Source organism: Notothenia rossii (genome assembly GCF_949606895.1).
Source record: "Notothenia rossii genome assembly, chromosome: 10".
Classification (NCBI taxonomy): domain Eukaryota; kingdom Metazoa; phylum Chordata; class Actinopteri; order Perciformes; family Nototheniidae; genus Notothenia; species Notothenia rossii.
The window spans coordinates 18,653,843-18,681,773 of NC_136908.1; the positions used below are offsets into that span (position 1 = coordinate 18,653,843).

Here is a 27,931-nt window from a genome sequence, read left to right on the forward strand (position 1 = left end):
CGTATTTACCACACTTTATCAATTCATTCTCCATTAGTGTTTTAAATGGTGTGCATCATCCTGTTCTAATGTCTTGAAAAAGGTCAACTCATGGTGAGAGACCAATAAGAAAAAAGCATCTCCCTCCTCCACCCACTGCTATATATTCAACCCCCTTTAAACCCCCCACCCCTGACATCTTTTTCTCTTGTGCGCTCCATTTTAGTCCCACCTCCCAGGGAGACAGGGAGACAGGGACACAGGGAGAGAGCCCACAGCCACCATCTCCTCCTCCTCCTCCTCTTCCTCCTCCCCCCTCTCTCAGCTCCCCGCTCTTCCAGCACACGCTCACACTCCTTCCCTCTGATGCCGACTGGATGCAGACCGGGGGATATCCAGCAGCTTCCTAACCCTCCCTCCCCTCCTCCTCCTCCTCCTCCTCCTTCAGCATCCGGAGCGTCTCCTCTTCATCCTCCTCTTTCCTCCTGCTCCTCACCTCCGGGATGTGGCACTCGGTGGCTCTGCTCCTCTCTGGATTCTTTGCTTTGATCCACGGTGAGCCCGATCGCCTCTCGCTCTGTCTTTCGTTCAGTTTCCAGGAATCTCAACTGCAGCCGCGGCACTTTAGGGAATGTATGTATGGTGTCAATTCTGTTGATGCTTGATCTATGAATACGAATTCAAAGTGAAAAAAAAAAAAAGACTCAGGGAGAAGAAAAGTGAGAATCTGGCTCACCTGTTTGTTTTCTTGTTTACATCCCTGGGATTACTGGTTGTTTTCTTCTGGATATATGTGCTGGGTTGAACTATGGGTTCTTCTGTTTGAGACGTTTAGACAGGTAGATTGATGCTGTGCACAGAGGCTGGTGACAGAAACAGTGTGTAGAAGAACCTGAGCAGTCATAACCTTTTATTGCTTTTCTCCCCCCATTCCACATGCCTCTCCTGGCCAGATCTTCATGTATGACAAGGGGTTTCCCCATATGGAAAACAGGTCATAGATCAATGGAATTGTATGTATAGATCGACACTTCCATTTTGCCTCCCCTGTTGTGATGCAGCCAAGCTGACGGGGCTCGGAGCAGCAGGAGAGAATATAAAAGCTGTCAGCTGATGGCAGAGCTGAGAGGGTGAACTTTCGCTATAGGCCGAAGGACCAGCAGAGCTATTCTGTTTGTTTGTGTTTTCAAGAAGAATATTTACTACCAGAAAGTCCAACAAAAAAACAGAAAAGAGGACAGACAAGGCACACGTTTCAGACTGCACTGCTGCACACTGAATTTTAAGATTTAAGGAAAGCTCCAGGGCTTTTCCATCACTTTGCTTCGATGACACCATCTTTCAATACCATTAGTGTGGGAACATTTCTGCCAACGCTCCCCTGGGACACTAAAGACTCTTAAACCCTGACAATTCCCATAAATAAGCATGGAACAAAAGACATCTTACACTGTTGGACAATGTCCCACATACAGTGTGTTCTGCATCTGCTTTGCTGTTTATTGAGGTCATAAAAACTGACTGAGTGAAATCCTCCAAAACGAGACCCCATTTTTATAATTGCTCCTCTGTTGCACCGACTGGAGAAGCTGTTTTGAGCACAATTTCAAAATGATTCCCTGCACTTCAGCATAATATAAATGGTAGACATCTCTTGATCTCAGCATGGATATTACATGAGATGTGAGTTTGGATGGAGTCTAAATGTGTGGCTCACTTATGGGAAAGATAGAAGAAGCTTCAGTGATGCGACATACATTTGAATTTGGTCTTCACATTTTTGGTTGACAGTATAGTCTGCTTACCCTCCATTCATTCAATCAGTCCATCAATATCTCTATTTCACATGGTATTTGTATCATTTCAAACTAGCCTAGTTATTTGTGCCAATCATGCGCTGATGAGGTTTCCGACTTTTCCTACTTAGATTGTTATTCGCTGACTGTTCTCTACGCTTTCTCAAATATTTCTTCTGTTTGCCGATTTTATTCTGTGTTATCATTTTTCTAATACTGCTAAATAATTCAATCTAACGAAAAGGCTGGACCTATCCTCCAGATTTGATTAGAAAAACTTAAAAGTGGATATGAGTTTGACGAATGGAGGAAGATGGTTGTAGATCAGTTTTTTATTTCTGCTAATTTCATCATTTAAAGCTTTTTTTTTCTTTTTCCTCTAAGAGTTTTATTTGTAGCCTTGTTCGTTGGTTACTTAAAGATGAGGAGGGCTACATATTCTGATTAGATCAGCAACATGTTTTCATCAATTATATATTCATTGCCTGAATGTACTTCCACCCAAAAGTCTGATTTGCTTCCTGAGCGATGCATTTATAAGGTTTTCATGAAGATTGGTGTCACTTTTTTATTAATTCACTTCACAGGAAATGCTCACTAATTCTGTTAATAAGACTGTTACGTATCAGTGACCTAAACATCACCTACAGGGGATTTTTATGGTGTAGAGTGCGGCTTGTTTTCACATATTTAAATGATCTTTTTGTTTGCCTCTGCAGTGTCGGTGCAGGGTCCTCACCAGAGGAACCTGTTAAAGAACCTCCTGAAGGACTACAACCGGATGGAGCGGCCGGTGGGCAACGACTCCCACCCGCTCACCGTTATCTTCTCCCTCAGCATGATACAGATCATGGATGTGGTAGGTGTCTACAGCCTCATGAACATCATCCAATCATTTAAAAATATAAAATGTTCCTTTGCACGATGAAGCTTCTTAGACATAAGGTCAAGAATCATTTGCAGCCTTTAGTTTTGTTGTGCTAATCAATACCGATAATTAGCCCAAAAAGGGAGAATTAAAATCATAATTTGAAACCAAGTAAGGCAGTATATGCCATAAACTGTAATATTAAAATGTCATTAATGAAGGCCATTACAGAGGACTCTGTTTAATTTTGCGAAGTTATTTATGCAGGTAACCTTTCTGTAACCTTTATAAGGATGCTAAAAAGTGTACTACTATTTGCCTCATGATTAATGCAAATAATCTTTGAGAAAACAAAAATGTTTAAAATGTTTTGCAGGATGAGAAGAATCAGGTGCTCACCTCTAACATGTGGCTACGGATGGTAAGGACCCCCGAGACATAAGAGAATGAATTTGCAGCTATTAAAGGTTTACATGGTTTTTAAACAATAAAATACTGTTTTGATGACTTATAACAAGACGGAAAATAAATTACTTGAGACTCGACTTGGATATGAAAGTTTAGCTTCCAATATTTTAGGTATTTCTATGATTGATATGAATTATGTTACATTTAAACTAATGGTAGATGCAATTGAGAGGTTTGCCTGTACTGTCGTCCACTGGGATACAGACTGTATTTGTGTGTGTGTGTGTTTAAGAGTTGGTTCGACCATTATCTCCAGTGGAACCAGAGCGAACATCCCGGAGTGAAAAACCTGCGCTTCACCACAGACCAGGTGTGGACACCGGACATCCTGCTCTACAACAGGTAAAACACGCATAAACACCTTAACACACCTCTCACACATACACATTGTATTCCAACAAGTAGTGTCACTTCCTCCCCTGCCCTTCCTCAGTGCAGATGATGACTTTGACTCCACCTTTAAGACCAATGTTCTGGTGAACTCCAGCGGCTACGCAGAGTATCTGCCTCCAGGTGAGTCCCTCTCCTTTATTTATTCATTCCTGCTCTCACTATTCCTCATCCCTTCCTCGTCTCCCTTCGATGCAGCAGCAGCATATCAATTTTCGCTTGTCTCCCCTATTTGTACATTTCACATCAATATTTCATAAGTATAAACAGCATCCCTGGTTACTCACTGGTTACACATTCCCAGCGTTGTGAATACCGCCTATAAATAGGATAGGTTTGGTTCCTCCATTTTCCTGTTTTCACACAAACGCAAGACCAGTGCAAGTGTGAAAGAAGCAGCTCCCCTGGGTTTCCACGGGTCTTTTCTGGGTCTTTTTCTTTATATACCAGATTAGAACGGGCTGAGATTGAATCCCAAGGTTTAGAGGGGGCTCAAATGGCCTTCTGATGTAAAAGTTCTGAGGACTTCTCAGAGAGACACACTATCTATTGTATTCAGCGGCCATGTTTATTAACAGGCAGCTGCTGAATGTAATTACAGCTCCGTAATGCTGCGATTTGGATCACAGCCAATTAGGGAATGGATAAAAAGATATGTCTGCATTGGTGGAATATGGAGAGGGTTTTACTACATGATGGAAATGGAAAAATAATAGGCAGCAAACCAGCTATTTCAACTCCCGCACACAAGCCTGGTTGCAATTCCTGAGGTATTTTGTGGGCTGGTGTTATCAGGAAATATAAAGGCAACAGGTCTGTGGGTGGCTGGCATGGAACAGGAGCTTGACACACGGTGAATAATTCAAAGGCGGAGGATCTCAGGTGTCTACTGCACACCATCACTTGCAGAAGAAAAACCTCTCACAGCTGCAGGTAACGGTGTTATGGTTGGGTGTAATGGTATAACAGGAGATAAGGCATAACAGGTTTTTAGCTCATATCTTGATTGTGTGACATTGGCAAAGGGAAAATCTTGTTTTCCGGGGCCTTGTAATGCCTTCTTGGGAAGCGATTTTCAGAATGACAGAGATTTATTTTGGGAGCCTTGCTGTGGGAGAGGGAGATTATTCCAAGCTGCAGAAAAACCCAGGTGTCTCATTTGGGAGCATTGCTTCAAGGTTACTGGATATCTGTGAGAGGCATGGTACAAAACTCACAAGCCCACAGAACAACTGCTACCTGATCAGTGTGATTATGGGTTTAGTGCCTTCAGAGTTCATAACAGTAGTACATTTTCCCATGAAGCAAAGGCAAAAGCTTGGTGTCAGTTGCTGGATTGGAGGGTATATAAATATAGCAAGTACTTAATTTGATGTGATCAACCTCTGCTTTGAAGCCAGCCCTCTACCTGCTAACCTCTGCTCTCCAAAGTCTGCTTTGATTCCACTCTGAAGTCTGATTTGCATATCAGCCTCATAACGAATGTCTTTGAGCGCTGTAAGGCCTCATTGGTATTTTGGTTCTGCCTGCGTCTGAATGTTTAAACCGGGCTTTATCCTTTTATTTCAGTAATTCATTTAAGGGCCATCGTTTGCCAGCGTCCACTGCGAGGATCTTCCTTTGGGGGTGGAAACTAACGTGCAAGCGCACCTTTAGGATTTTGTGCTTGCGTGTGCCTACACATATGCATTTGGGGGCATTTATTTTGCATAATAGAATTGGTAATCTGATTAGGAAGCGCACAGTCTCATTTCTCAGTGTCACTGTTGATGTGTTCTCCTTCCGCCGAGGCTTTGCTAACAGCTGTGTGTGCAGGCAGAGCGCAGTGACAGTGTTTGTTTGCAGAGCTAAATATCTGAAACACTGCTTGCTTTTTTTGGTAGACATTTCTTTGATGAGAGGTTGTTTTTAATCTAGTCATTGCTTTAACTTCTTCAGCCACCAAACTTAAAAACTGTGTATTGTTGGTAGACATAACCAATGTTAATAAGAATCATATTTCAGTGCATCCTCTTGGTTGTGATGCAGCAGATCCTTCAGCAGTTCTTTATGAAAATGCAGCATGGTTGAGTTCAGTCCTTGAGCTGCCTGGATATGAAAAGAATGAATGAAAATACTTGATATTCACTGCAGGATTTCAGCAAAACACAAGTGGTCCACCGGATAATAGTCACCCCTGTACAGGAAACGGCAGGGGTAAATGTTGCTGTAATTTAGTGAATTGATTGCAGTGCTTTAACCCTCTGCCCCCTTTGTGTTGTCTGCTTCTCTTTTTTCTAAGGAATCTTTATGAGCACATGCAACGTGGACGTCCGCTGGTTCCCTTTTGACATCCAGAAGTGCGAGCTGAAGTTCGGCTCCTGGACGTATGACGGCTGGCTGCTGGACCTCCAGATGAACGATGCTGACATCTCAGGCTACATGCCCAATGGAGAGTGGGACTTAATTGGTGAGTACGGTGAAACCTTTGCATTGCATCCTCATAAAACATCCAGCCACAGAGCAGTGGTCCATTTCTCTCTGTCCTTGACTGCTCTTCAGGGGTTCCTGGCACCAGAAGCGAGGCCTTCTATGACTGTTGTAAGGAGCCTTACCCCGATGTGACATTTGTTGTGACAATACGGCGGAGGACCCTGTACTACGCCCTGAACCTGCTCATCCCCTGTGTGTTGCTGTCTTCAATGACCCTGCTGATCTTTGTGCTGCCAGCCGACTCTGGGGAGAAGATCTCACTGGGTGAGTGGATAAAAAGCGCACGATGGAGGAAATACGTTGACAAAAGTAGAGCAAGAAGCTGGATACAGGAGGAGCTGTTGTTTTAAGCCTCGGGTTTTAACTTCGGGAACGAACTAGGTGCAGACCAGTTTGACCTTCAATGTGAGTCCAGCATATCTTCACATCTAGAGTGATTCAGTGCATACATTACAGGACTAATTAGGATAAGGATTAAGATGACCTTTATTATCCCTGAGGGGAAATTCAGTTCTTCAATTGAATAAAGGAGGTGAAACAACCTCAGTCACCTTCACACGTTTGGGGAGGTGAATGAAACGAAGAGTTTTTTATTTTTGATAGATTACTCAGCTGAAAAATGCACCAACACTCCCAATATTCAACATCCAACCATGAAAAGTTTGAATCAAATCTCCTATATGGCTCTCTATGCTCCAAGGTGTGAACGTTCAAGTATATACAGTAAAGCAAGACGGCCAAAAAAACTAGCTTTCAAAATGTTCTTAGACAAAAGGCAACACAATGAAGCATTGGTGCAGAAGACTTTGGGGTGGGATGAAAGGGGCAAAGTGAGAGAGGGTGAAGCTGCGAGAGTAGAGGTATAACAGGATGAAATAGAAAGATGAGAAATGCGAGGAGGAGGAACAGAGACAGATGGGAGTGGGAAGGTAGTGAAGAGGGAGCGCAGACAGGAGAAGAATTTGAAAAGGATGAGACAGGACAGCACAAAAGAGAGGGGGACGATTGATGAGGAGGTAAAGGTGGGAGACAACCAATCCTCAATATAATAGGCTGGCAGAGAGAGAGGATGCGTTGGCGCCATTGAACAGCATCTGCAAATACATTTTAATATCCGTTTCAACGTGGAGCACAAGATGGATGATTTTCACATTATCAGTGAACGAAAAAAGAGACTACAGATTGTATGGCCTTGCATTGAAAGTAGAAGACGATTAATTGTACGGGCGATCAGCAGAAAAGTCTTGATTATTTTTATGTCAAGCTGATCCATTTTTGTGGGTATATTTTAGACCTTGGGTGTGTAAAAAAAAATGACTTAATGTCAATGGAACAGAGAAGGACGTCGGGCAGCATTGTCAAAGCATATCTTTAACCTCAATACAGGATGCATTACGCAGCATTTCTCTGCAGAAAATAATGCCAAGCCTTACACACACGGCCAATTAACCTATTGGTGTAATTAAGGCTAGTGAATTGATTAGAGGAAGAGAGCTTACACACTGCCTTACTGGAAAATACTCTGACACTCGGGATGATGGAGGAGACACGGGACCAAGTGGCTGGGGTCTTTAGGGTGAGAGGACCATGCTCTTAAAAAGAATAAGTGTCATTTCTGAGAAATTAGGCATTATAAAAAAAGCATTTTTTATTTTCTCAATATCGTTAAAGGACATTTATATTTTATCTCTCAGCATGAGTTTAATTGAATGCTTCTTTATGGGGACATTTATGCCAACAAAGCACTCGTTCAATTTAGTCGGTTGGATAAATGAGACAGATAGCGAGGAGAAATTGAGATGGAGATGAGTTCAAGGGCAGGAGCGTGTGAGTTGTGTGTGTTTGTGTGCACGCAGATGGAGTTTGGACAATACATTTGCTGTGTAGAAGTGCTTTTTGCTGTAGAGGTAGAGCATGTCAAAAATAATGTACAGTATTAGCAATAGCTGGTTATTTAAATAAATTGAATGTGATCTCATCCAGATTATGATGATTAATCAACAAACTAGACACACACACAACATTTAGGTCTCAAAAGAAAGTACCACCATTGATGGCTTATGAACATGTGGGTAAAACATAAGGTTCTTATATCTATCTATCTTTCTTTCTGCAGGTATCACCGTTCTGCTGTCGCTTACTGTTTTCATGTTGCTAGTGGCAGAGATCATGCCAGCTACATCGGACTCTGTTCCTCTCATAGGTACGTAAAAGACAGTTTTATGCTTGTCTATATGTTCCCAAGTGGTTCTCATGGTCTTTCATGAGCATGTTGTTTAACTGTAATTATGAAACTAAATTCAAACCTGCACTAAGGCTACAATTACTTTGAGTGATTGTCAATAGGAAATCAAGATGTTTTACTCCTTTAAGATACAGCAAGTTTCCATCTGACAGCGGCAATCAATATCTGGCCTTGAGTGTTCATTTTTTACAGTAGTGATTCGTTGTGGTGTACAGTAGGAACTAGCTCCTGGTTGAACTCTGGTGGTTTGTGTACTATCATGATATCAAGTATTATTCAGCACAAAATACAGAGCTAAGGCTTATGGGGATTAGTTAGTGCTGTAAACCATATAAACAAAAATGCTGGACGCATCGGGACTCTGACTTGACATTACACTCAAAACCACAAACGTCAACATTGTGGAGGCACGACAAAAACAATCAGGGGATCATTAAAGTCATCGATATTTACCTTCTTGGCCCTGAGGAACACCAATGACTGTATATAATTTTCTTGGCAATCCATAAGATAGTTTTTAGTCTGGACAAACCAACCATGTCATTTATAGAGCTACACCTGCTAGAATAGCTTAAAATCCTGGGTTTGTCACGGAGGTCTTTAAAATCGGTCCTACACAGTGTTACAAAGTAAAAGCCAACAGAATTTCTTTTGCCATCTGCTTGCCTTAAAAAAAAAGTTATAGTCTAAATTGATTGCAGGCACGCATGCTGGGTATTATATTAAGAGAACTGGCTGCAGCCAGACACAGATGTGTCTGTCGTTGCCTAAGGACACAAATCCTGGTCATTAAAAACTTTGGAAAAAATAAGTCATTATCATCAGAGTGCTGCTTTCAGCACAGATCTTTTCATTAACTAACCTGATGCAGTGCATCTGTTTGTTGATTTTAAAAACACTATGTGGCTTCTAGCAGGCAAGTCGTGTCGGTATCAGGTCCCAAATTGGCCTGAAGGAATTAAACAAAGGATGTGTCTTTTTGAATGAAATAGGGAATTGATTATTATTGTATTGTTACAATTCATTTTATTTTCATTTATCCAAAGCGACTTATAATAAGTAAGTGAATTAAACATGAAAGGGTATTTTAAATATAGCCTAAAACAAAGAGACCTTCACTGGTCTGTGCGCCAAATCAGAACCTACTATGGCCACTGTGGCTGTCAATAAGCCAGAGGGAAATGATGTGTATTAGCTTAGGATGTCAAATTACGTCATATTTCTGTTTCTACTCTGCCCAGGTCAGTACTTTGCCAGTATAATGATCATCGTTGGGATGTCCGTCATGGCCACTGTTGTCGTTCTGCAGTATCATCACCATGATCCAAATGGAGGAAATATGCCAAAATGGGTGAGCTGTGCTCAAAGTCTTTATCATAACCTCAAGTGCATTATTACTTATACATCATGCTTTCCAGCTGGTTAAGCACTATAAATTGTTGTCTCCCATTTCCATCCATCCGTCCATCCATCCATCCATCCATCCATCCATCTTCTCCCGCTTATCCGTGGTCGGGTCGCGGAGGTCTCCCATTTCAGATAAGATATATTCATATTATTAATCTCAATTTCCCATCATAATTTGTATCATGCGCTAACATTTTCAGCAACATTTGATCCATCCGTCAGTGCTACCTGTTCCCTTCTGCCGGTTTCCGCTCTCCACTAATTTCCCGACTTCTTCGGGCTGTGACTCATCGCGGTGTCAGACTGCCTGAGCGTGATCATCAAATGCCTTACAACAGACTTCAACAGGAGTGTGTTTCAAAGTGCTTTAGATATGTGGGCGGATGTTATTTGAATTTTTCTCTCATTCCTTATATTTAATGATTAAAAATGCATGAAGCCTTTTTTTCTTAACAAAAGTTTTGTTCTAATGCGCACATAAAAATGTCAATCGTGGAGAAAACGTGAAAACATGGTAGGCTTCATTTAAATGATTAGCAAATGGCTGGTTACCAAAATAATATACATTTCCTGTAATACTAATCAAATTAAATATAGGAAGGCATTGATGGGCATTTCAAAGTTGACAGGTCTACATTTGTCGATACATCTACAAAAAGCTTTGTTGCATCAGAGTGCAGATGCCGCATATATCGACAGATGGAAGGACATTAGGTTGATGGATGGCCTTTTCAGGCATTCTGTCGGCCAATTAACAAGCTAATTGATGTGGTTCAGATGAGTGCATCGAACCAGCACAGTTCATAATTAGAATTGCGGAGAAAAACATCAAAGGCAGCAGCAACAGGGACTGTTACCTGGCCAGTAAACACACTAGGTGGAAAGTAATTGAGCAGTCATCTGGACATTAGCTTCTCATTAGATGCCAACCACCCATCTGGATGCTGTTGGGCCAATATGCCCTTTTAGGGGACATGCAGTCTGTTTACAAGGGAGTTTTGTTTCAGGGTCTGTAAGAGGAGAAAAGAGGAAACAAGTAGAACACAAGCTTTACATTCGTACCAACTCGCGAGAAGCTTATCTTGCTTTAAATGTATGCTGCAGTCTATTGAGACATTACCGAAGGCTCAGTGCACTGTAATCTGACAGTTAATCTCAATAGTTCCCCCCTTTAAATTGAATGCTGTCTTTGTAAGTATCCTCTTGCAGGAAATATATTTTAAGCTAAAAATCTTCTTTGCCTCAGGCACTTTAACTGGGAGTCCTAGCGAGGATTTGATACTTCTACTTATACAAGCACTACTCCATTATGAAACAAGATGTAAGGGGGGGAACAGCACCGACTGTCAATCCAAGACAAATGAGGCTGTTCCCCCATCTGAACTCGTGTTATTTGAGGGTCAAGACGTGTAGGTGGTTTTCAATGCTTAGTTACTCTCATAGCTTTACCGCTTTTTTAAATGTTTTCTTTGACCTTCTTTAATGCTTTTGTGCTCTTTGACTCTTCTACTAGCTGTCCACCACTCTCATCTTTAAATGTTTTTAGCCGTTTTCTCATATGCAGTGGACACCAGGAAAATCACTGTCCATAGTTTCCCTTTTCACACATGTAGAACACAAAAGAGGATTGTCCGTGTCACACGTGTACTCAGTTAGCTTCAGGCAAGGGTTGGCACCAAGGGAGAACGTGTAGGAGGCATGCATTGAGTCGGATTACACCGGGGGCATATTGCCAGTTTTATAATTTGGACAACTGCATCTCTTGTTGTTCAATTCATTTCCATGACAATTTTAGCATTGGCCCTTACATTCAGACATTTCCAAATCCCATTCTCTCTCTAGTTAGAGATTTGGTGAGTGTTTTCCATCCAAACATTTGCATTACGACATAAAGCCCCTACGAGTAATGTCTAATTTCATGGTTGCAGTGCACGTGTGAAAGAGGCTTCCTCTCTTCTTCTCTCTATAGGTGCAGCTGGTCTTGCTGCAGTGGGTAGCATGGTTCTTGCGTATGAAGCGACCAGGAGAGAACGATGACCCAGAACGCCCCCCGTGTGCCCCCCACTTACGGCGCTGTTCCTCGGGCTCGCAGACCGGGAGCATCACAAATCCACAAGACCCCACCCTGCATCCGCTGCACCCACAGAACCTGTCTTCTCTGCACACAGGGCCTCTCCACGCGGGGCATCCTCACCTTCATGCCCAAACCAGCGCCAACAACAACGGGAACCTTCTTTACATGGGCTACCAGAGCATGGAGGACCCTTCAATACTCTCAGAGCCTCTCCAGAGAAATAACATGTCTGCAGGGCCTACACGTGTAGCAGGAAGCCCGCCTCCTCACCTCCCGTCTCAGTTCTGCAGCTCCCCACCACCTCCTACCCCCAACATGGATACTGTAGGCTGCCCCAGCACAGTCTCCAGTGGGGGGGGCTTTGGAGGTGGAACCGGAGGTTGCCTGAATGCAGGTATCGGAGACCCACAGTTACAGGCCATCTTGGAGGAGGTGCGTTACATGGCAGACCATTTCCGGGAGCAGGAGGAAACCGAGAGCGTTGCAGACCAGTGGAAATTTGCAGGCGCTGTGATTGATCGTTTATGTTTGGTGGCGTTCAGCATTTTCAACATCATTTGCACCATCTCTATCCTCATGTCTGCTCCGAACTTTGCGACTGCTGTTTCAAAAGACTTTGTATGAAAGCAAAAAGGAAAAAAGATGAAGAGAAGCGTGAAGGAAAGGATGAGGGAAATGAAATATAGACTGAAGAATGGAGTGGGCCCGGATCCAAGGAAATACAATTTCCCGCGGACTGTAGGCTCTGTGATTTGTGATTGCAAGGAACTCGAAAATAGAAATAAAAAAAAATGGTGTTCTTTGCAATACAATACTGTTTTGTAACTGAAATATAAGAAGAAAACAGATAAGGAAGGGAATACAGAGTATATGTTTAGGGTGAGCAGGGTGCTTTATCAGATTCTTGACAAGGTGAAATTCATTCTTTTGTTAATTCAAAACATTTTCCCGCAAAATAAGGGGAACAAATGAGTCAAAAAAAGAATTAAAGAACAAGATCAGTCCAATGCAAACCTCAAGCGAGAAAGCTCTTAAAGCACTGGAGAGATTGAAAGAGTAAGAGGGAAAAGCGACAGGCAGATATATAGAGATGGATAAATAAGACAGACATTGGGCTGTATTTTCTTAAAGAGGGAAGACAGTTCTTCACTACCACTTTTTGAGAACGGACTGCATCATTTAAAGTGATGTGAGGAGGAGAGGGCTGGGGGAGAAGAGAAATATTTTTACAGTCGAGAAAAGAGTGAGTAACTAGACTTCATCTCTTGTGGCAGAGTTAGGCGGAGTAAACAGCGTGATGCCTGGATATCCAAAAGTTGATGGAAGATCAGTAAGCAGAGAGGAACAGAAGAGGATCTTATCTATTCAATCGCATCCATTTAATGACCGTCAAATTGAAAGACCTTGGGATAATCTTTAGGACTAATAAGCTTTTAAAGGATGAAGTCCCCTCTCTGCTTGAAAACCACTTTACATTTCCAAGGCCTTATCTCTTTGAGACGATTGCCAATCTGCAACAATCAGCAGAGATCAAAAGCTCCTCAGCAGCGGGCACAGCGTGGAGTGCTTATCACGACCGGGAAACTGAATTAACCGGTCATCAGCAGCGCAATGCCCAGTAGCTGCACCACGGTGGAGGCTTGAGCCAATGAGAACTGGGGGTAGTGGTGGTCTAATGGATAGTGAGGTGGGATGAAGGTCGGAAGGTTGTGAGTTCAAATCCCGCCTGAAACACCACCACTAGTGTGCCCTTGAGTAAGGCACTTAGCCCTTAGTTTCTCCAGGGAGAATGTCCCTGTAATCGGTATTTGTAAGTCGCTTTGGATAAAAGCGTCAGCTAAATGAAATGTAATGTAACTCATGAGGCAGTAACAGAACGGATCTTATTGGATTTCAAATTAAACGTTTCATAACTGCAATGGGCGGTGAGGTCTTTAAAAGGCCCAAGAAAGGGTTAAGATCATGCAAAAACCCTCAAATGTGTACGGAGAAGCAACATCCAATCACATTTCTGTCTGAACCCTTCAATGGTTTTCAGATTCTTGAGTGATTCATATCTACCCAGAATGAAACAGATGGGAATTTTACAGAGCTTTGCTTCGGTTAATTTCAGTACAGTTGATTAACAGGATTGATTTCAGAGTATGGCCTTCAGCTACAGAGCATCTGTAGAAATGCGGATACCAAAAAACTAAATATGTATTTAATTAGTTTAGGTTTGAGGGGAATTGTGTAGTAGTATTAATGTTTGCTGAATGGAAGGTGGACTATAATTCATGGATGTACAAACAGTAGGTTTAATGTTAAAGATTTCCAAGGATGACTGTCCAACCTGACCAAAGTAATACAAGTTATATTACAAAATGACAATGAACAGAGCAATTAGTCAAATGACAAACCTCATTATCTCCATTCTTTGTACTCGCTGAAGCTTTTTCCAAAATCATTCTTATTGAACTATATTGACCTTAAGCTGAAGTGAAGTATGTGTGGCACGAGTTAATAAGAGAGTGAGTTTGGACACAGCCCAATATTATAAGAGAAGGATGAGTCATTCAAAAATGAAGCTTAAAGCGAAATAGATCCAGCTGAAAGTGTACATTTAACAACTCTTCTCCGTGCAATTCAGCACAGGTAATTGCTGAGTCTCTCAATGTTCAACTAACTCCAAGAGAGTGTAGCTCTCTCTTTAATATTAGTTTTCATGTGGATAGCTATTGTGCACATTCACTGAAAATAAATATAGAATTGTCAGGAAAACATTTTCAACTGTAGGATTTTTCTGTATTTGTTCTGTGTCAATAGTGGTATTTTGTGTCATGCACATGAAGGTCCCCAGCCTCAAAATCCCCTTTAAATAACATATATACAATGGTTTACCAATAATTTATGTTTCTCTACATTTGTGTAGGTTTTGAAACACATGCCCTGAAATTAGCAAAGTAAGCTAAGCTTTTTCTTTTTTTGCCCGACGACTACATTTCCTCAAAAAATAAGCCTTTGAAGAGAAGACCGAACTTATATTTTTCATATATTCCAAAAATCCCATAAAACAACTTAAACCTACAATAGATTCAGCCTCTCAAAGCTTCCCTACACGGCCATGGCACAGATCCTCAACCTTAAATGTTTACAATGCAGAAAAACTTAGAAAAATGTCACAAGTATAGTAGTCAAACTGTTTTTTTTGGGAATATTTCCAGCTGTGGATTAATACAAATCGGTGATTTAGCGAGTTTCTTTTGTTTGTAGGATGGTAATTCACTACAGTGGCCATTTTCATTGAAATAAAGTATAATTTTACCCAGTACAACAATGTGGCTCATTAAAGTGATAAAAACAATGGAGGTCTTAGGAAAAAAGCTATATTATGCTTCGGTCACACAGTCAACACTTGTTAAGAGAATAATTGTGCCGTAGGTTTTGGTATTTTTATGGGATTTTATGACAATTAGTTAAATGTACAATATCTGCAGATTCTTCTTTAAGAAGAACTGCTACATACAGGGCGGAGAGTGTTGTACAATTCTTTATATTTTTTTTCCCTTCATTTTCTGTCTTCTCTCTCGTGTTCTAAAGTTTCCTAGCAGTCAAAAAGTAAACTTCTTGCCGGGAGGTTTTGTAGAAGGATGTTGTCCTTCCAGCACATACTGACAACTAAACACTCACATCTGTACAGAACATTTTATCACCCTGAAAATAAAGGATTGTCTCATTTTTCTACCACCTTTGGTCTATTCCCTGTCTCTCTGATTTGACAGTGGCTGGCCCAACACCCAAAAAGAAGAGAAAAATGACAGAGAGAGGGGATAGCAGGGGGAGAGAAAGTGCTGACGCGTGCTGTGAGAGCTGGACAGGGCCTTAATTGATCACTCGTTCAGGAAGGAGAGAGGGAGGGGGGAGGGATGAGATGGGGAGGCAGAGGAAGGGAGGGTTAATGGAGGAAAGAGGGGGGCATACTAGGTAATTCATCGGATTTATGAGGGACAGAGGCAGCAGAGATGGGAGCTCAGACAAGCGTAACTCAGTCACATGCATCAAATGAAAGGCCACTGCAGTATATCACACAAAGGGAAAATATATACTGCAGAAATAAACAGAAATTAGAGACATATTTTCATGCAACCATATGTCAATCAAGTGTGGGGAACGTGTGTTGTCCTCAGTGTGTCACTCACTCAGTGAGCTAGACAGTCAGAGGTGTATTTATAGTGTGCTGCCCTTCTTTAGCCCCGCCAAGGCCCCCTGTTCGAAGAGCTGACTCTTTTTCTCTCCGAGGTCGAAAGATTTGCAGCGCTAGCAATCTAGCAGCCCTTAGATTTACTGTGTTCACTGAGATGGAATAAAAGAAGAGTGTGTGAAGATTGTGCTTGATATATGTGTGTCCATGGGAAAGATGAGCCTCGGGGTCTGAGTACGCATAGAATCAATCAGTTGTTTTTCTTTTTCTCTCCCCACAATTCAAATGTAATAAGAGCAGGCTGACCTAAAGCTTTCTCCCAGCCCTCAGATATTATACCAGATGGGTAATTTAACTGAATCTCACTGGAGGCGCATTTGGGCATCACACAGATCTATTGTTGTGTAAACAGGGTGGCGACATAAAAGCTAAAAAGATGCCATAACTGCCAAGTATACAAATGAACTTGAAATTCACATAGACACGGACAAAAACAAAGCAATCACATGCAAACAAACACATTGATCATGACCTTTATTAAACATTTGCACAACACTTTAACAGCAGGCATGTTGAACAACATATTCAGGTGCACCCACCCCTGTGCATGCACACCTGTTCTGTCCGAGGGTCCCCACGCACTCTGCTGCAAGGAAGCTCCCCGACATCTTGCGGCTGAGGCCGATCAATGCCTTTTAATTACCAAGGGCCCAAAGTGTGGGTCGATATAGCTGACGAGAAGCAGAGAGAGAGAGAGAGGGAGGGAGAGAGAGAGAGAGAGGGAGAGAGAGAGAGAAAGAGAGGGAGAGATGGTCCAGACGGTGATGGATGCTCACTCCTCCCAGCGAGCCTACCTACAGATGTGTCGTTAGGCTTGATTAATCCTGCCAAGCCACATTGACTCACTTTACAGACCGCTGTATAACCAGCCGGGCCGTCGCAGTCGCGAGGTTAAGTGGAGACGAGGTGTCCGACCTCAGGAACACCGACCTCTTAAACAATATGTCAATGGTGGCTGTGACTCCCTATGTTACGAGTGGCGACAAACCTACTACTTTTAAACTCTGAATAACTGCACATACATTCATTCATGAGGTTCCTTAAAAAAAATGTGTACTTAGGGAGCGGAAAGCATTGGCAAAGGCATATATTCAGTTACTGTGGTTCTTTACTCTCTTTCACAAACGGGGAAAAATCAATACAGTTTTATCTACATCGCTTGCACAGTGAATTATGAACTAATACTCTTCTGATCATTAATTTCTTTAAAGTTATATTCTATTTTGATTCATTATAATTGGGTTGACTCAAAGGATGATGAAAAAAAGAAGGATAAAGGATAAGAAAACAATTGTTTTCACAGGGTGATTAGAACTCTTCCTGCTGAGTGCAAAATTGTGAGCCCCTGTAATGGTGCCTAATTCAAATGAGGGAAAAAGAGTGAGCAAAGTCATGGTTGAGCTGCTATGCTTTTAATGTGAGGAAACTCCAGATAAAATGCAATCAGACTGGAATAATCACAGAGTCTTATAAGGAGGCTTGTTTTTTTATTTTATTCTGTTTATTTCCCTCACAATTATAGAGGTACAATAAATCATATCAAAAGCGTGTTAATTAAAAACTGATAGAAGCATATGTTCTGTGCTTTATGGAGATGCACAAGTGCTGTAATTTGATGCAACTCCAGAAACTAATATTATGCATAAATGCTCATATCAATTTCATGACACACAACTAAAGTTTGTGGGACATATTTATCTTACACAACTCACTTGTCCTTAGTTGCCTTATGTTGCAATGCAGTGCAACTCAATGGACAAAAACAAACAGGGATAATCCAGGACAGCCATAAAGGGCGTTAGGAGTCAAGACTTGAATCTGTTAAGCCTTTTAATTATACATGGCATAATTATACAAGTTTGTTATATAACACTATTTGAGATTTCAGATATTCCTATCCTGAGGAGGTGAAAAAAGCAGCTTGGATGAGAAATAAACAAGCAAGTAAAAATAAATCCGACAGTTTATGAGAGTCTTGAGAATGGCATGCTACAGACACACACAGTTTTCACCAAAACTCAACACAGATGCATATTTAGTGGATTTTCCCTCAGGTGCTACAACCAGATAAGCAGCCACTCTAAGGATATGGCAGGGGCAAAAAGTCGACTATTCAGTAGAAGTACTAAATTAATGAGAAAAGGGATCACCTTCTCCCCACTACACGTCAAAAATATTCAACCATTGCCTGTTGATGTTTCTTAGGTCTTGATTCTCTGCTCTAACTTTAGACTGTTCACTGACAAAAACTAAAACAGATTAAATGATGCTGGTAAGGATTGATTCAATGTGCATCAGCTGGGTTTATGAAATGTATTTCTATAGTTCTTCTTTAAAGTGTATCTTTCGACTTACTATAGACATATTGAAGGTGGTATTTTTCTACTAAATGTAGCAACACCAAAGCGTTAATATATTTGATAACAACAAAAAGTCTTACATTCAAAACAGAGCTGCAAAGACGAATCAATCAGTGGTCAAGCATTAAATAAATAAACTCAATTAATTGATTTGACTACATTTTTGAGAAAAACTAAGTCAGGATTCCAGGTTTTAACATGTGAATATTTTCTGTATGTTTACTGTTCTCTGTCAGAAAACATAATACCTTTGATTGTGGACAATTCAAGACAGGGGATGGAATATTGGGCATTGAAAACAAGGATAGACGTTTTTCACAATTCCATTCCATTTTATAGACCAAACATCTAATCGGTTGATAACAAAATCAAAGTAATTGTTGGTTTGAGGACTATTTAAAAATACCCCTCAAGCATAAATACAACAGTACCATTAGTAGGTGGAAATAGCATCAAGATTAAAACCCCTATTTGGGCAGTGTCTTACTGTGAGAAGGAATGTTAGCATAAAGAAGCATAAAAAATAAATACTCTAGTACAGTGGTTCTCAACCTTTTTACACCAAGTACCACCTGAGAAAATAGTTGGCTCTCCAAGTACCACCATATGACCAATGTTAAAATACAGTCCATGCAGGACTCTGAGGCAAATGTACTCTCTCTCTCTCTCTCTCTCTCTCTCTCTCTCTCTCTCTCTCTCTCTCTCTCTCTCTCTCTCTCTCTCTCTCTCACTCTGGCTCACTCTCTCACTCTCTCTCACTCTCTCTCTCACTCACCACAAGTGAGAATATAAAGAACAAAATAATAACTTATTCTCACACAACAAATGTCAACTGTACACACATGTCATTTCCTGGACCTATACCAAAGTTTGAATGTAGGCCTCCTGCAACAACCTACATCGTAACAGAAAATGTCCTATTGGGAATTCAGTTCCACAATAATAATGAAGCCTCCAGGAGCAGATGAGCCTAAGGGCTAATAGCTCATCTTCAGTCTGCTGATGTTTGCTATTGCCATTTCTGTGGTGGCAAAGTAAAAAAGAAAAGAAAAAAGATAAGAAAAAAGACAACAATTAAGGACAAGTGTGTGCTTTTTCAGCGTTTGACCTCGGTCACAGCCTTCTCTCCATTATTTGAGCAAATGCCTTCTTCCTGAGTCACTTCTCTCCTCCATCACAACGGCTGTGCATATCACTTTTGCGTTGCTTGCGGAGCCTGCGCTTGTGCTCGGTTGATGACTGTCCTCCTCCTCATTCACTTGTTCACTTTCGCTGGTAATATTCTCCTCTGTACCTCTCTTCCGAATACCTCCCGTTTTGAGCCACGTTTTTAACCTCATTCAGCTTTCTTCTTTCTTTAGCTTGCTTGCAACGTTAGCGGGTAGTAAGGTCGTAATTAGCAACGCCAGAAATACAATTAAAAAAAAGTTTTCGTTTCTAAATCTAAAAACAGCAATAGCCTATTAGAACTAATTTAAACCACAGTTTCAATTATCTCAAGCTTATTTTCATTCGTTGTAGTATTTTGATAGTATGATTTATTTTTGTATTAATGTTATTTAATCAAGCCTCAAACTGATGGCACTTGTCCCTATAGCCTGTTTTAAATTGAAGTTGTCTGAGGTCCTTACCATCAGCTGCTCTTGCAGTAATAATAGTGTACCTTAATGTCCCAAATGTTCACAATGTAGTGACTGCTTTTCGCCTTTTTGTTTACTTAGTTGTGTTTCCTGTATTTTATATGTCTGTGTTATGTGTAAAGGTTAAAGGTGGGGTAGGTAAGTTTGAGAAACCGGCTCGAGATACACTTTTTGTTATATTCCATGAATGCTCTTAACATCAAGTGCTTTGACAACAAATCCATTAAAAAAATGTCATCTGTGGAAGGCTCTGTAAGGAAGTGGCATATTTTTTCCGGTTGTGTATTTTAAAATTCTAGCTCACTCGAGCTGGTTTCTCCAAAATTACCTAAAGTACCCCACCTTTGAATAATTTTTTTTTATATATGTCAGATTCCTCCACGTACCACTAGCGGGAGCTTGCGTACCACCAGTGGGACGCGTACCACAGGTTGAGAACCACTGCTCTAGTATATTTCAAATTAGTACTTCATTTAATGTACTGGTTCCTTTACTCTTTTCCGGTTTTAACCTAGAAGTTTTACACATTTTGAACCGCAAATCCTAAAATAAAAGCTTACTTGGTATTACCCTATATCAAAAGGTGTCCAAACTTTTTTCACCGAGGGCCACATACAGAAAAATATACGAAGGGCTGGGCCGCTCACTAGAGGTATATTGCCTCATAAGTTAGAAAATTCGGTACCACTTTACAATACGACTACCCTTATAAAGGGTTTACGAATAGTTTGTAATACATTTATTAATTAGGTTGTGAACACTTTATAAATCATTAATAAGCTTTTATAAGACATGAGTTAAACAGGGCAACTGTGACCGGTTGCTTGCCAAATAGTGAGCTCACATTTATATGTACTGCTAAGCCTTATATTGGCTACATAGCTTACTTCGTCTTCTTCATCAGCCAGCATCCTTGGTATCTGTTGCTCACGGAGTTGATTCCCCCCTTCCATCTTGATGTTTCTATGAAAGAGTTACTAACATTTATAACTGCCAAAAGGGAGCCTTATTGTAAAGTGTAAAACCCATTCCCATTTATTTATAATTGGTAAAAGGGAGCCTTATTGTTAAGTTTAATGCATATGTCCATTTATGAATGAGTTATAACATTCACGCTTACCTAATACACATTTTTCACATTAAATGCAAAATAAGATGCAACAGAACCAAGCTAAATATTTTATTCACACATGAAGAAAATCAGGACTCAAAATAATTACTATTTAGTATGACTGATACACAGATTTAAACATAAAAGCTTTTCTCAGACATAAATGAAAGACTTGGTAATACATAATGGCACTCAGACTGGAAAGGCTTTGTGTATATCCTTGAACAAGCAACCAAGCAGTCCATCAGGGTGACCAGAGCCAAGCCAAGATGACCATTCAAGAACCTTTTGGTGTTTGTCAACGGGGGGGTGCTAGTGACTTATCTGACCAGCCCACTTCGGTACCGCTAGTAAATTGTCAACGGAGGAAGTGCTCGTGACTTATCCGACCGGCCCACATTATTATATCCTTTATTTAACCAGGTAAAAGACTCATTGAGATTAAAATCTCTTTTCCAAGAGTGACCTGGGCAAGAAGGGCAGCATGTACAAAGTTACAACAGATAAAACACAGACATGACAGGTAGACAAATATAGTTGTAAAACACAAATGAAATGGCACAATAGCCAGTCAACATGCGAAGTAAAACAAACTATTAAAAATCATTCAAAACTGGCAAAAATTTAAAACGATTTTAGGATATACGATAACTCACATCTACCAATGGTGTCGTGTCCTATGTCCTTTAAGATGGACCTGAATTCCCCCATAGTGATTCAATCTGAGAGTTTCAGCTCCTTCTGTACATTGTTCCAAGCTGTGGGGGCAGCATATCTAAAAGCTGTTTTACCCAGTTTTGTTCTCACTGTAGGGACCAGCATCTGAATAAAATCTTGGGAGCGCAGGCCATATAGACTTTCTCTTTGACACATATATGTGCAAATGTAGGAGGGAACCAACCCAAGCAGAGATTTATAAATAAAACCCAACCAATGGGAAAGTCTGCGAGCAGACAAAGATGGCCAATTAGCAGCAGCATATAAAGTGCAATGGTGTACTCGATATCCACATCCAGTGATAAATCGTAAGGCACAATGGTACACAGTATCCAAGCTATTTAGGCATTGGTCAGAGGCATTCATGTATAGCAGGTCACCATAATCTAATACAGGTAAAAACGTTGCAGATATCAAGGATTTATTTCTGTAAAAGAAACCTAATTTTATTTTTAGCTTTGAAACAACATTTTCCGTGTGTAACTTGAAAGACAAGTTCTGTTCAATAAGAAATCCCAGATATTTGTAAGTAGTGACCCTCTCAATGTCAATCCCTTGTGCAGTACAAATCTTGGGTAGAATAGATGGTAACTTTTTGCCATTCGAAAATATCATCACTTTGGATTTTTCAGCATTTAATACAAACTTTAGTTGATATAAATGGGTTTGTATGACATCAAAGGCAGACTGGAGGAAATCTAGACTTTGCTCTATAGAAGCGGAGGAACAATAAATAACAGTGTCATCTGCATAAAAATGGTAAGAAGCATTTGCTAAATTATTACATAGATTATTTACATATATGGTAAAAAGAATGGGTCCTAATATGGAACCTTGTGGCACACCCTTTGCTATCGGGAGGAAGGAAGAAGAGGACCCAGAAAATTGGAGGCATTGGGTTCTCGCTGATAAATAATTGTATTTATTTAAAAACTAACCTACAGTATGCCTACATCGTCCGACCGGCCCACTTTGGTACCGGCCCCTGGGGATTCGTCCCGAACGTCCCGATGGCCAGTCCGCCACTCAGTGGCTGCTCCAGGGTATGGCTGGGGTAGGCTACAGCCATACCAGAAATGGCTTAGCCCCACCATGACAAATTATGTTAAAGTAAGCAAAAAAAAAAGTCCGCCAACTTGCGCCAAGTAAATTGCAGACAGCAGCAAGATTGATTTCAGTAGCAACTTGTCTGGAAATGCCGAAGACTAGAAACGGTTTTGAACACTTTTGTCACATAGTGATCGTCTTCTCAATAAAACATCTTTGCTAATGTCTTCTGGCCAATCAGAATCACGATAACGGCGTGGTGTTGTTGCAGGAAGTCCCGACAGAGAATCATTTTGCGGTAGAACTTCTCTTTATACATCCATGGATACATAACATCACGTGTTGAAAGAAATCAACACGTAATGAAATAAGACCCCACGGTTTGATGATTGATAGGTGTGTGGGCTGTCTTTCATTTTGACACAGTTCGTTCTTCAGATATGACTGTGACGTTAACGCGTAAGCTCAATAATGAACTCCAGCTCAACCAACCATATTGTAATATCTAAGTAATCATCTTGAAATATGACATTATTATTTGTAATATACACACATCTTATTGTGAGGTTAATTTCACATACGCCGCTCTTTAAAACTACTTTGACGTTAGCTTATACATAATCGATCATAGTGTGGTGATTGACATTATTCACCCACGGATCTATGGGTTGGGGTATTGTTCTGCACGGACATTTGAGTGAGCCGGACTTCCTGTTTTCCGCCGGTCTTAGCTTCCCGGGCTTGAAGTGTTTACATGTGTTTGCTGATGCTTAATAAAAGTATATCTTGTACCTTTGATACCCCGCCTCCGACTCCCGTCTCTCGGCACCACATTGGTGAACCCGACGTGATATCTTGTTGAAGGACTGACGACGCAGCACGCTATTTTCACGTTGTTTCTGCGCTGGGGAGCACCACTGCGACCCGGACGGTGGGCTTTAAGTTCCAGCACCTTCTCAGCGAGTTTCCCGACTTGACGCAGCCCACCTTTTCCGCTGTCACTACCAAACACGGGGTAGAGCACCACATTGACACTGAAGACCCCCCTGTCTACGCTAGGGCCCGTCGGCTCAACCCTGACATGCTGGCAGTCGCCAAGTCGGAGTTCGTCAACATGGAGCGTCTGGGCATCATCCGCCGCTCAGACAGCCCTTGGGCTTCGCCGCTTCGCCGCTTTGCCGCTTTGCCGCTTCACATGGTCCCTAAATCAGCCGGTGGCTGGCGACCGTGTGGTGACTACCGCCACATTAACGACGCCACTACGCCAGACCGCTACCCGTTCCCTCACATCCAAGACTTCTCTGCACACCTGGCGGGCAAGCTAGTTTTCTCCGACCGACTACAGCTCGGGCGCTCCGAGAGTTCCTCGGGATGGTGACGTTTTACCACCGGTTCATCCGCCGGGCGGCCCACACCATGCGCCCGCTGTACGAGGCCCTCAAGGACAAGTCCCCCGGCCAGGCCATAGACTGGACGGCTGAAAGGGAGGTCACTTTCAACGCCACTAAAGCCGCCCTATGCAAAGCCGCCATGTTGGCTCACCCGTCACACAGGGCCCCCATCGCTATCACCACCGACGCGTCTGACTACGCAGTGTGCGCGGTGCATGAACAATGGGTCGACGGCACCTGGCAACCGCTCGCCTTTTTCAGCCGCCAGTTGACTCCGAGGGAGCGCAAGTACAGCGCTTTCGACAGAGAACTCCTTGGTCTCTATTTGGCGGTTCGCCACCTCCGTTTCCTGCTGGAAGGCCGGGAGTTTGCGGCGTTCGTGGATCACAAGCCTTCTGCCGTGGTCCGCCCGACAGCAACGCCAGCTTTCGTACATCTCCAAGTACACCACGGACATACGACACCTCGCTGGCAAGGCTAACGTGGTCGCGGACTGCCTCTCAAGAGTGGTCATTGGAGCTGTGCAGCTGGGCCTCGATTACCTCCGCATGGGCGCTGACCAGGCCTCTGACCACGGGGTCCAGACCCTCAAGGCCTCGGTCACGGGATTACGCCTGGAGGAGGTTCACGGTCGGTGACTCTGGCGCAAAGCTGTGGTGTGACGTCTCCACGGGCCAGCTTCGACCGCTGGTCCCTGCGGCCTGGCGCCGACCCGTTTTTGAGGCGGTTCACAATCTTTCCCAACCCGGTAGGAAGCCGTCCGTGAAGTTGTTGTCGCAGAAGTTTGTGTGGCAGGGGCTTAAAAAGGACGTGAGGTCCTGGGTCGACTCATGCGTGGCCTGTCAATGGGCCAAAGTCCACCGCCATGATAGGGCCCCTTTTGAACTTTTTGCGGTTTCTGAGAGGAGGTTTGACCATGTCAATGTCGACCTCGTGGGTCCGCTTCCCCCCTCTCACGGTTTCACCTACCTGTTTACGATGGTGGACAGGACGACCCGCTGGCCCGAGGCCATTCCCCTCGCCTCGACGTCAGCTTCCGACATCGTGGGTGGCGAGCTTTGGGACCCCGTCTGACCTCTCCTCTGACCGCGGTTCTCAGTTCACCTCGGAGCTGTGGAACGCTGTTGCTGTGGGTTTGGGGGTCAAACTGCACCGCACCACCGCATATCACCCCCAGGTTAACGGATTGTGTGAGCGGTTTCACCGGTCGATGAAGGCGTCACTGCGTGCTGGCTTGACCGACGGCAACTGGGTGGATAAGCTCCCGTGGGTTATGCTCAGCCTCAGGTGTGCCCCCAAAGAAGACCTGCAGTCCTCGTCGGCGGAGCTTGTCTATGGCCAGACGCTACGGGTCCCCGGGGAATTCATTCCCGCCGCCACTGTGCCCTGGTCTGCGGCCGGGCAGCGCTCCTCCCTGCTGGAGACCGCCGGGACATTCGGGCCCGTCCCCACGTCGCAGCACAGTAACCCAGCTTTCCGGGTGTCCCCCGGATTACGGTCGGCGGATTTCGTTTTTTATTCGCCACGACGCCCACCGCGGCCCCCTTACAGCGGTCCGTTCAGGGTCATACGTCACGGGGACAAGAGCCTGGTGGTGGACATTGGTGGCAGGCCTGAGACTGTGTCCGTTGATCGGATTAAGCCTGATCACGTGGACGTTTCCAGGCCGTTGGAGTTGGCTCTGCCCCCACGTCGGGGCCGCCCTGCCATGGCCCGGCCCCCGCCCCCTGTGGGGATGCCCTCGCCATCGTTGGCGCCCCTGCCCTCACCTGCGGCCCCCGCCCTCCTCGGCCCCTGTGGTCCGTACGCGCCGGGGTCGGGTGGTACTTAAGTAAGTAAGTAAAACTTTATTTATATAGCACCTTTACAGTAGTGCTTTACAGTACAGTACACAGGACACAATTCAAAGTACAACTATAAAATGTAGAATAAAAGGCATAAAAGGCATAAAACAGCAGCAGGTAATACATAGGATAAAACATACGATAAAACACCAATAAAAAGACATCCACTAACTCACCTCCTCCGACGACCCAAAGGCCTGTCGGAACAGGTGGGTATTTAGCTGCCCCTTAAAAATCTCTACTGAGGCCGAGGTTTTTATTATCTGGGGGAGTTTGTTCCAAAACCTTGGGGCCACCACCTCAAAGGCACGGTCCCCCTTAGTCTTTAGCCTGGTTCGGGGCACCCTTAGGAGGCCTTGTTCAGAGGACCTCAGGGCCCGGTTAGTGGTGAGAGGGTGGATCAGGTCATTGATGTAGGCTGGGGCTTGGCCATGGACAGCTCTATATGTGAAGACCAGTACCTTGAATTGGGTTCTGAGATGGACAGGGAGCCAGTGCAGTGCAGAAAGAATCGGAGTGATGTGGCATGTTTTTTTGGACCGAGTCAGTAATCTGGCTGCAGCATTTTTGACCTGTTGTAACCGGTTTATTGATGTTTTGTTGAGGCAGGAGAACAGAGCATTACAATAATCAAGCCGGGATGAAATAAAGGCATGGATAGCCATCTCCAGTTCTGTATTGGATAGAAAGCCCCTGAGCTTTGCAATGTTCCTGAGATTGAAAAAACAGGTACGGGTCAGAAGTTTTATGTGTTTGTCTAGTAGCATAGACTGATCGAAAATTACACCAAGGTTTTTTATGTTTACCCTTATGTCACCACTGAAAGAACCCAGGTGGCTTGCTACCTTAGAGGCGATGTTATCAGCCGTTAAGATCAAGACTTCCGTTTTTGATGCATTGAGCTGTAGGAAGTTGCTTGACATCCACTCCTCAATTGCAGACAGACATGTGATGAGGGTGTTTACTTTTTCCATTTTGACAGGTTTGAAGGAGAAGTATATCTGGATATCATCTGCGTAGCAGTGATACAAGACACCCTCGAATTGGCTAATTAAGCGGCCCAATGGGAGCATGTACAGGGCAAAAAGAAGGGGGGCTAAAACAGAACCCTGGGGCAGGCCGCAGGATAGGGGAGTGCTATGTGATGAGAACGGGCCCACCGCCACAGAGAAACTTCTCCCACTGAGGTACGAGGCAAACCACTGGAGGGAAGACCCTGAGATGCCTACCCACTCCCTGAGTCTATCCAGGATGATGGCGTGGTCCACTGTGTCAAACGCTACACTCAGGTCCAACAACGGCAGAACCACGCAATCGCCTGCATCCGATGCCATCATGAGGTCATTGGAGACCCTGAGGAGAGCTGATTCTGTGGAGTGGTGTTTTCTGAAACCTGATTGGAATTTGTCATGGATTTTATTGTCATTCAGAAATGTATTGAGTTGATTAGCAACAACTTTTTCTAAAACTTTTGACACAAATGGGAGCTTTGAGATGGGCCTGTAATTATTCGGGAGGGAGGGATCTAGATTGTTTTTTTTGAGAAGGGGCTGAACAACCGCCTGCCTAAAAAATGATGGGACGGAGCCAGAGACAATGGAGATGTTTATAATGTGGAGCAGGAGTGGAGCGACACATGAAAAAACTTATTTCAGCATGGATGTTGGTAAAGCATCCAGAGGGCTTGAGGAAGATTTCATAGTGCTCACTACAGTGGTCAGGTCGGCTATGATAATGCAGGAGAAATTACTCAGCGTGGCCTGCCTAACTGGACAGATAGGGAGGGGGGAGTGGGAGGGGGTGATGCCCGACCTCACATCAGCTACCTTGTTTATAAAAAAGGTGAGAAAACGGTCGCAGTCGTCGTTTGAATAAATAGGAA

At 43.1% G+C, this 27,931-nt stretch overlaps 2 protein-coding genes across 4 annotated transcripts in view; one reads left to right on the plus strand and one right to left on the minus strand.

The window, feature by feature from the left end:
* The window catches only part of LOC307021803 (small conductance calcium-activated potassium channel protein 1-like), a 38,612-nt gene extending 14,620 nt beyond the window's left edge, over positions 1-23,992 (minus strand). For 2 of the 3 annotated variants that reach the window (XM_079654256.1, XM_079654254.1), the window contains exon 1: positions 476-603. The gene's annotated coding sequence lies outside the window, so the exon portion shown is untranslated. Of the gene's footprint in view, positions 1-475; positions 604-20,826 lie in introns of those variants that run through there. The other variant, XM_079654255.1, reaches the window with a different exon arrangement.
* On the plus strand, positions 242-15,427 carry chrna11 (cholinergic receptor, nicotinic, alpha 11). Its single transcript, XM_079654257.1, has 10 exons — positions 242-534; positions 2,495-2,634; positions 3,020-3,064; positions 3,344-3,453; positions 3,545-3,624; positions 5,783-5,950; positions 6,043-6,237; positions 8,090-8,176; positions 9,460-9,569; positions 11,595-15,427. The coding sequence occupies exons 1-10, from the start codon at positions 483-485 to the stop codon at positions 12,321-12,323; spliced, it is 1,716 nt and encodes a 571-aa protein (XP_079510383.1). The 5' UTR covers positions 242-482; the 3' UTR covers positions 12,324-15,427.
* Positions 23,993-27,931: the final 3,939 nt, after the last annotated feature.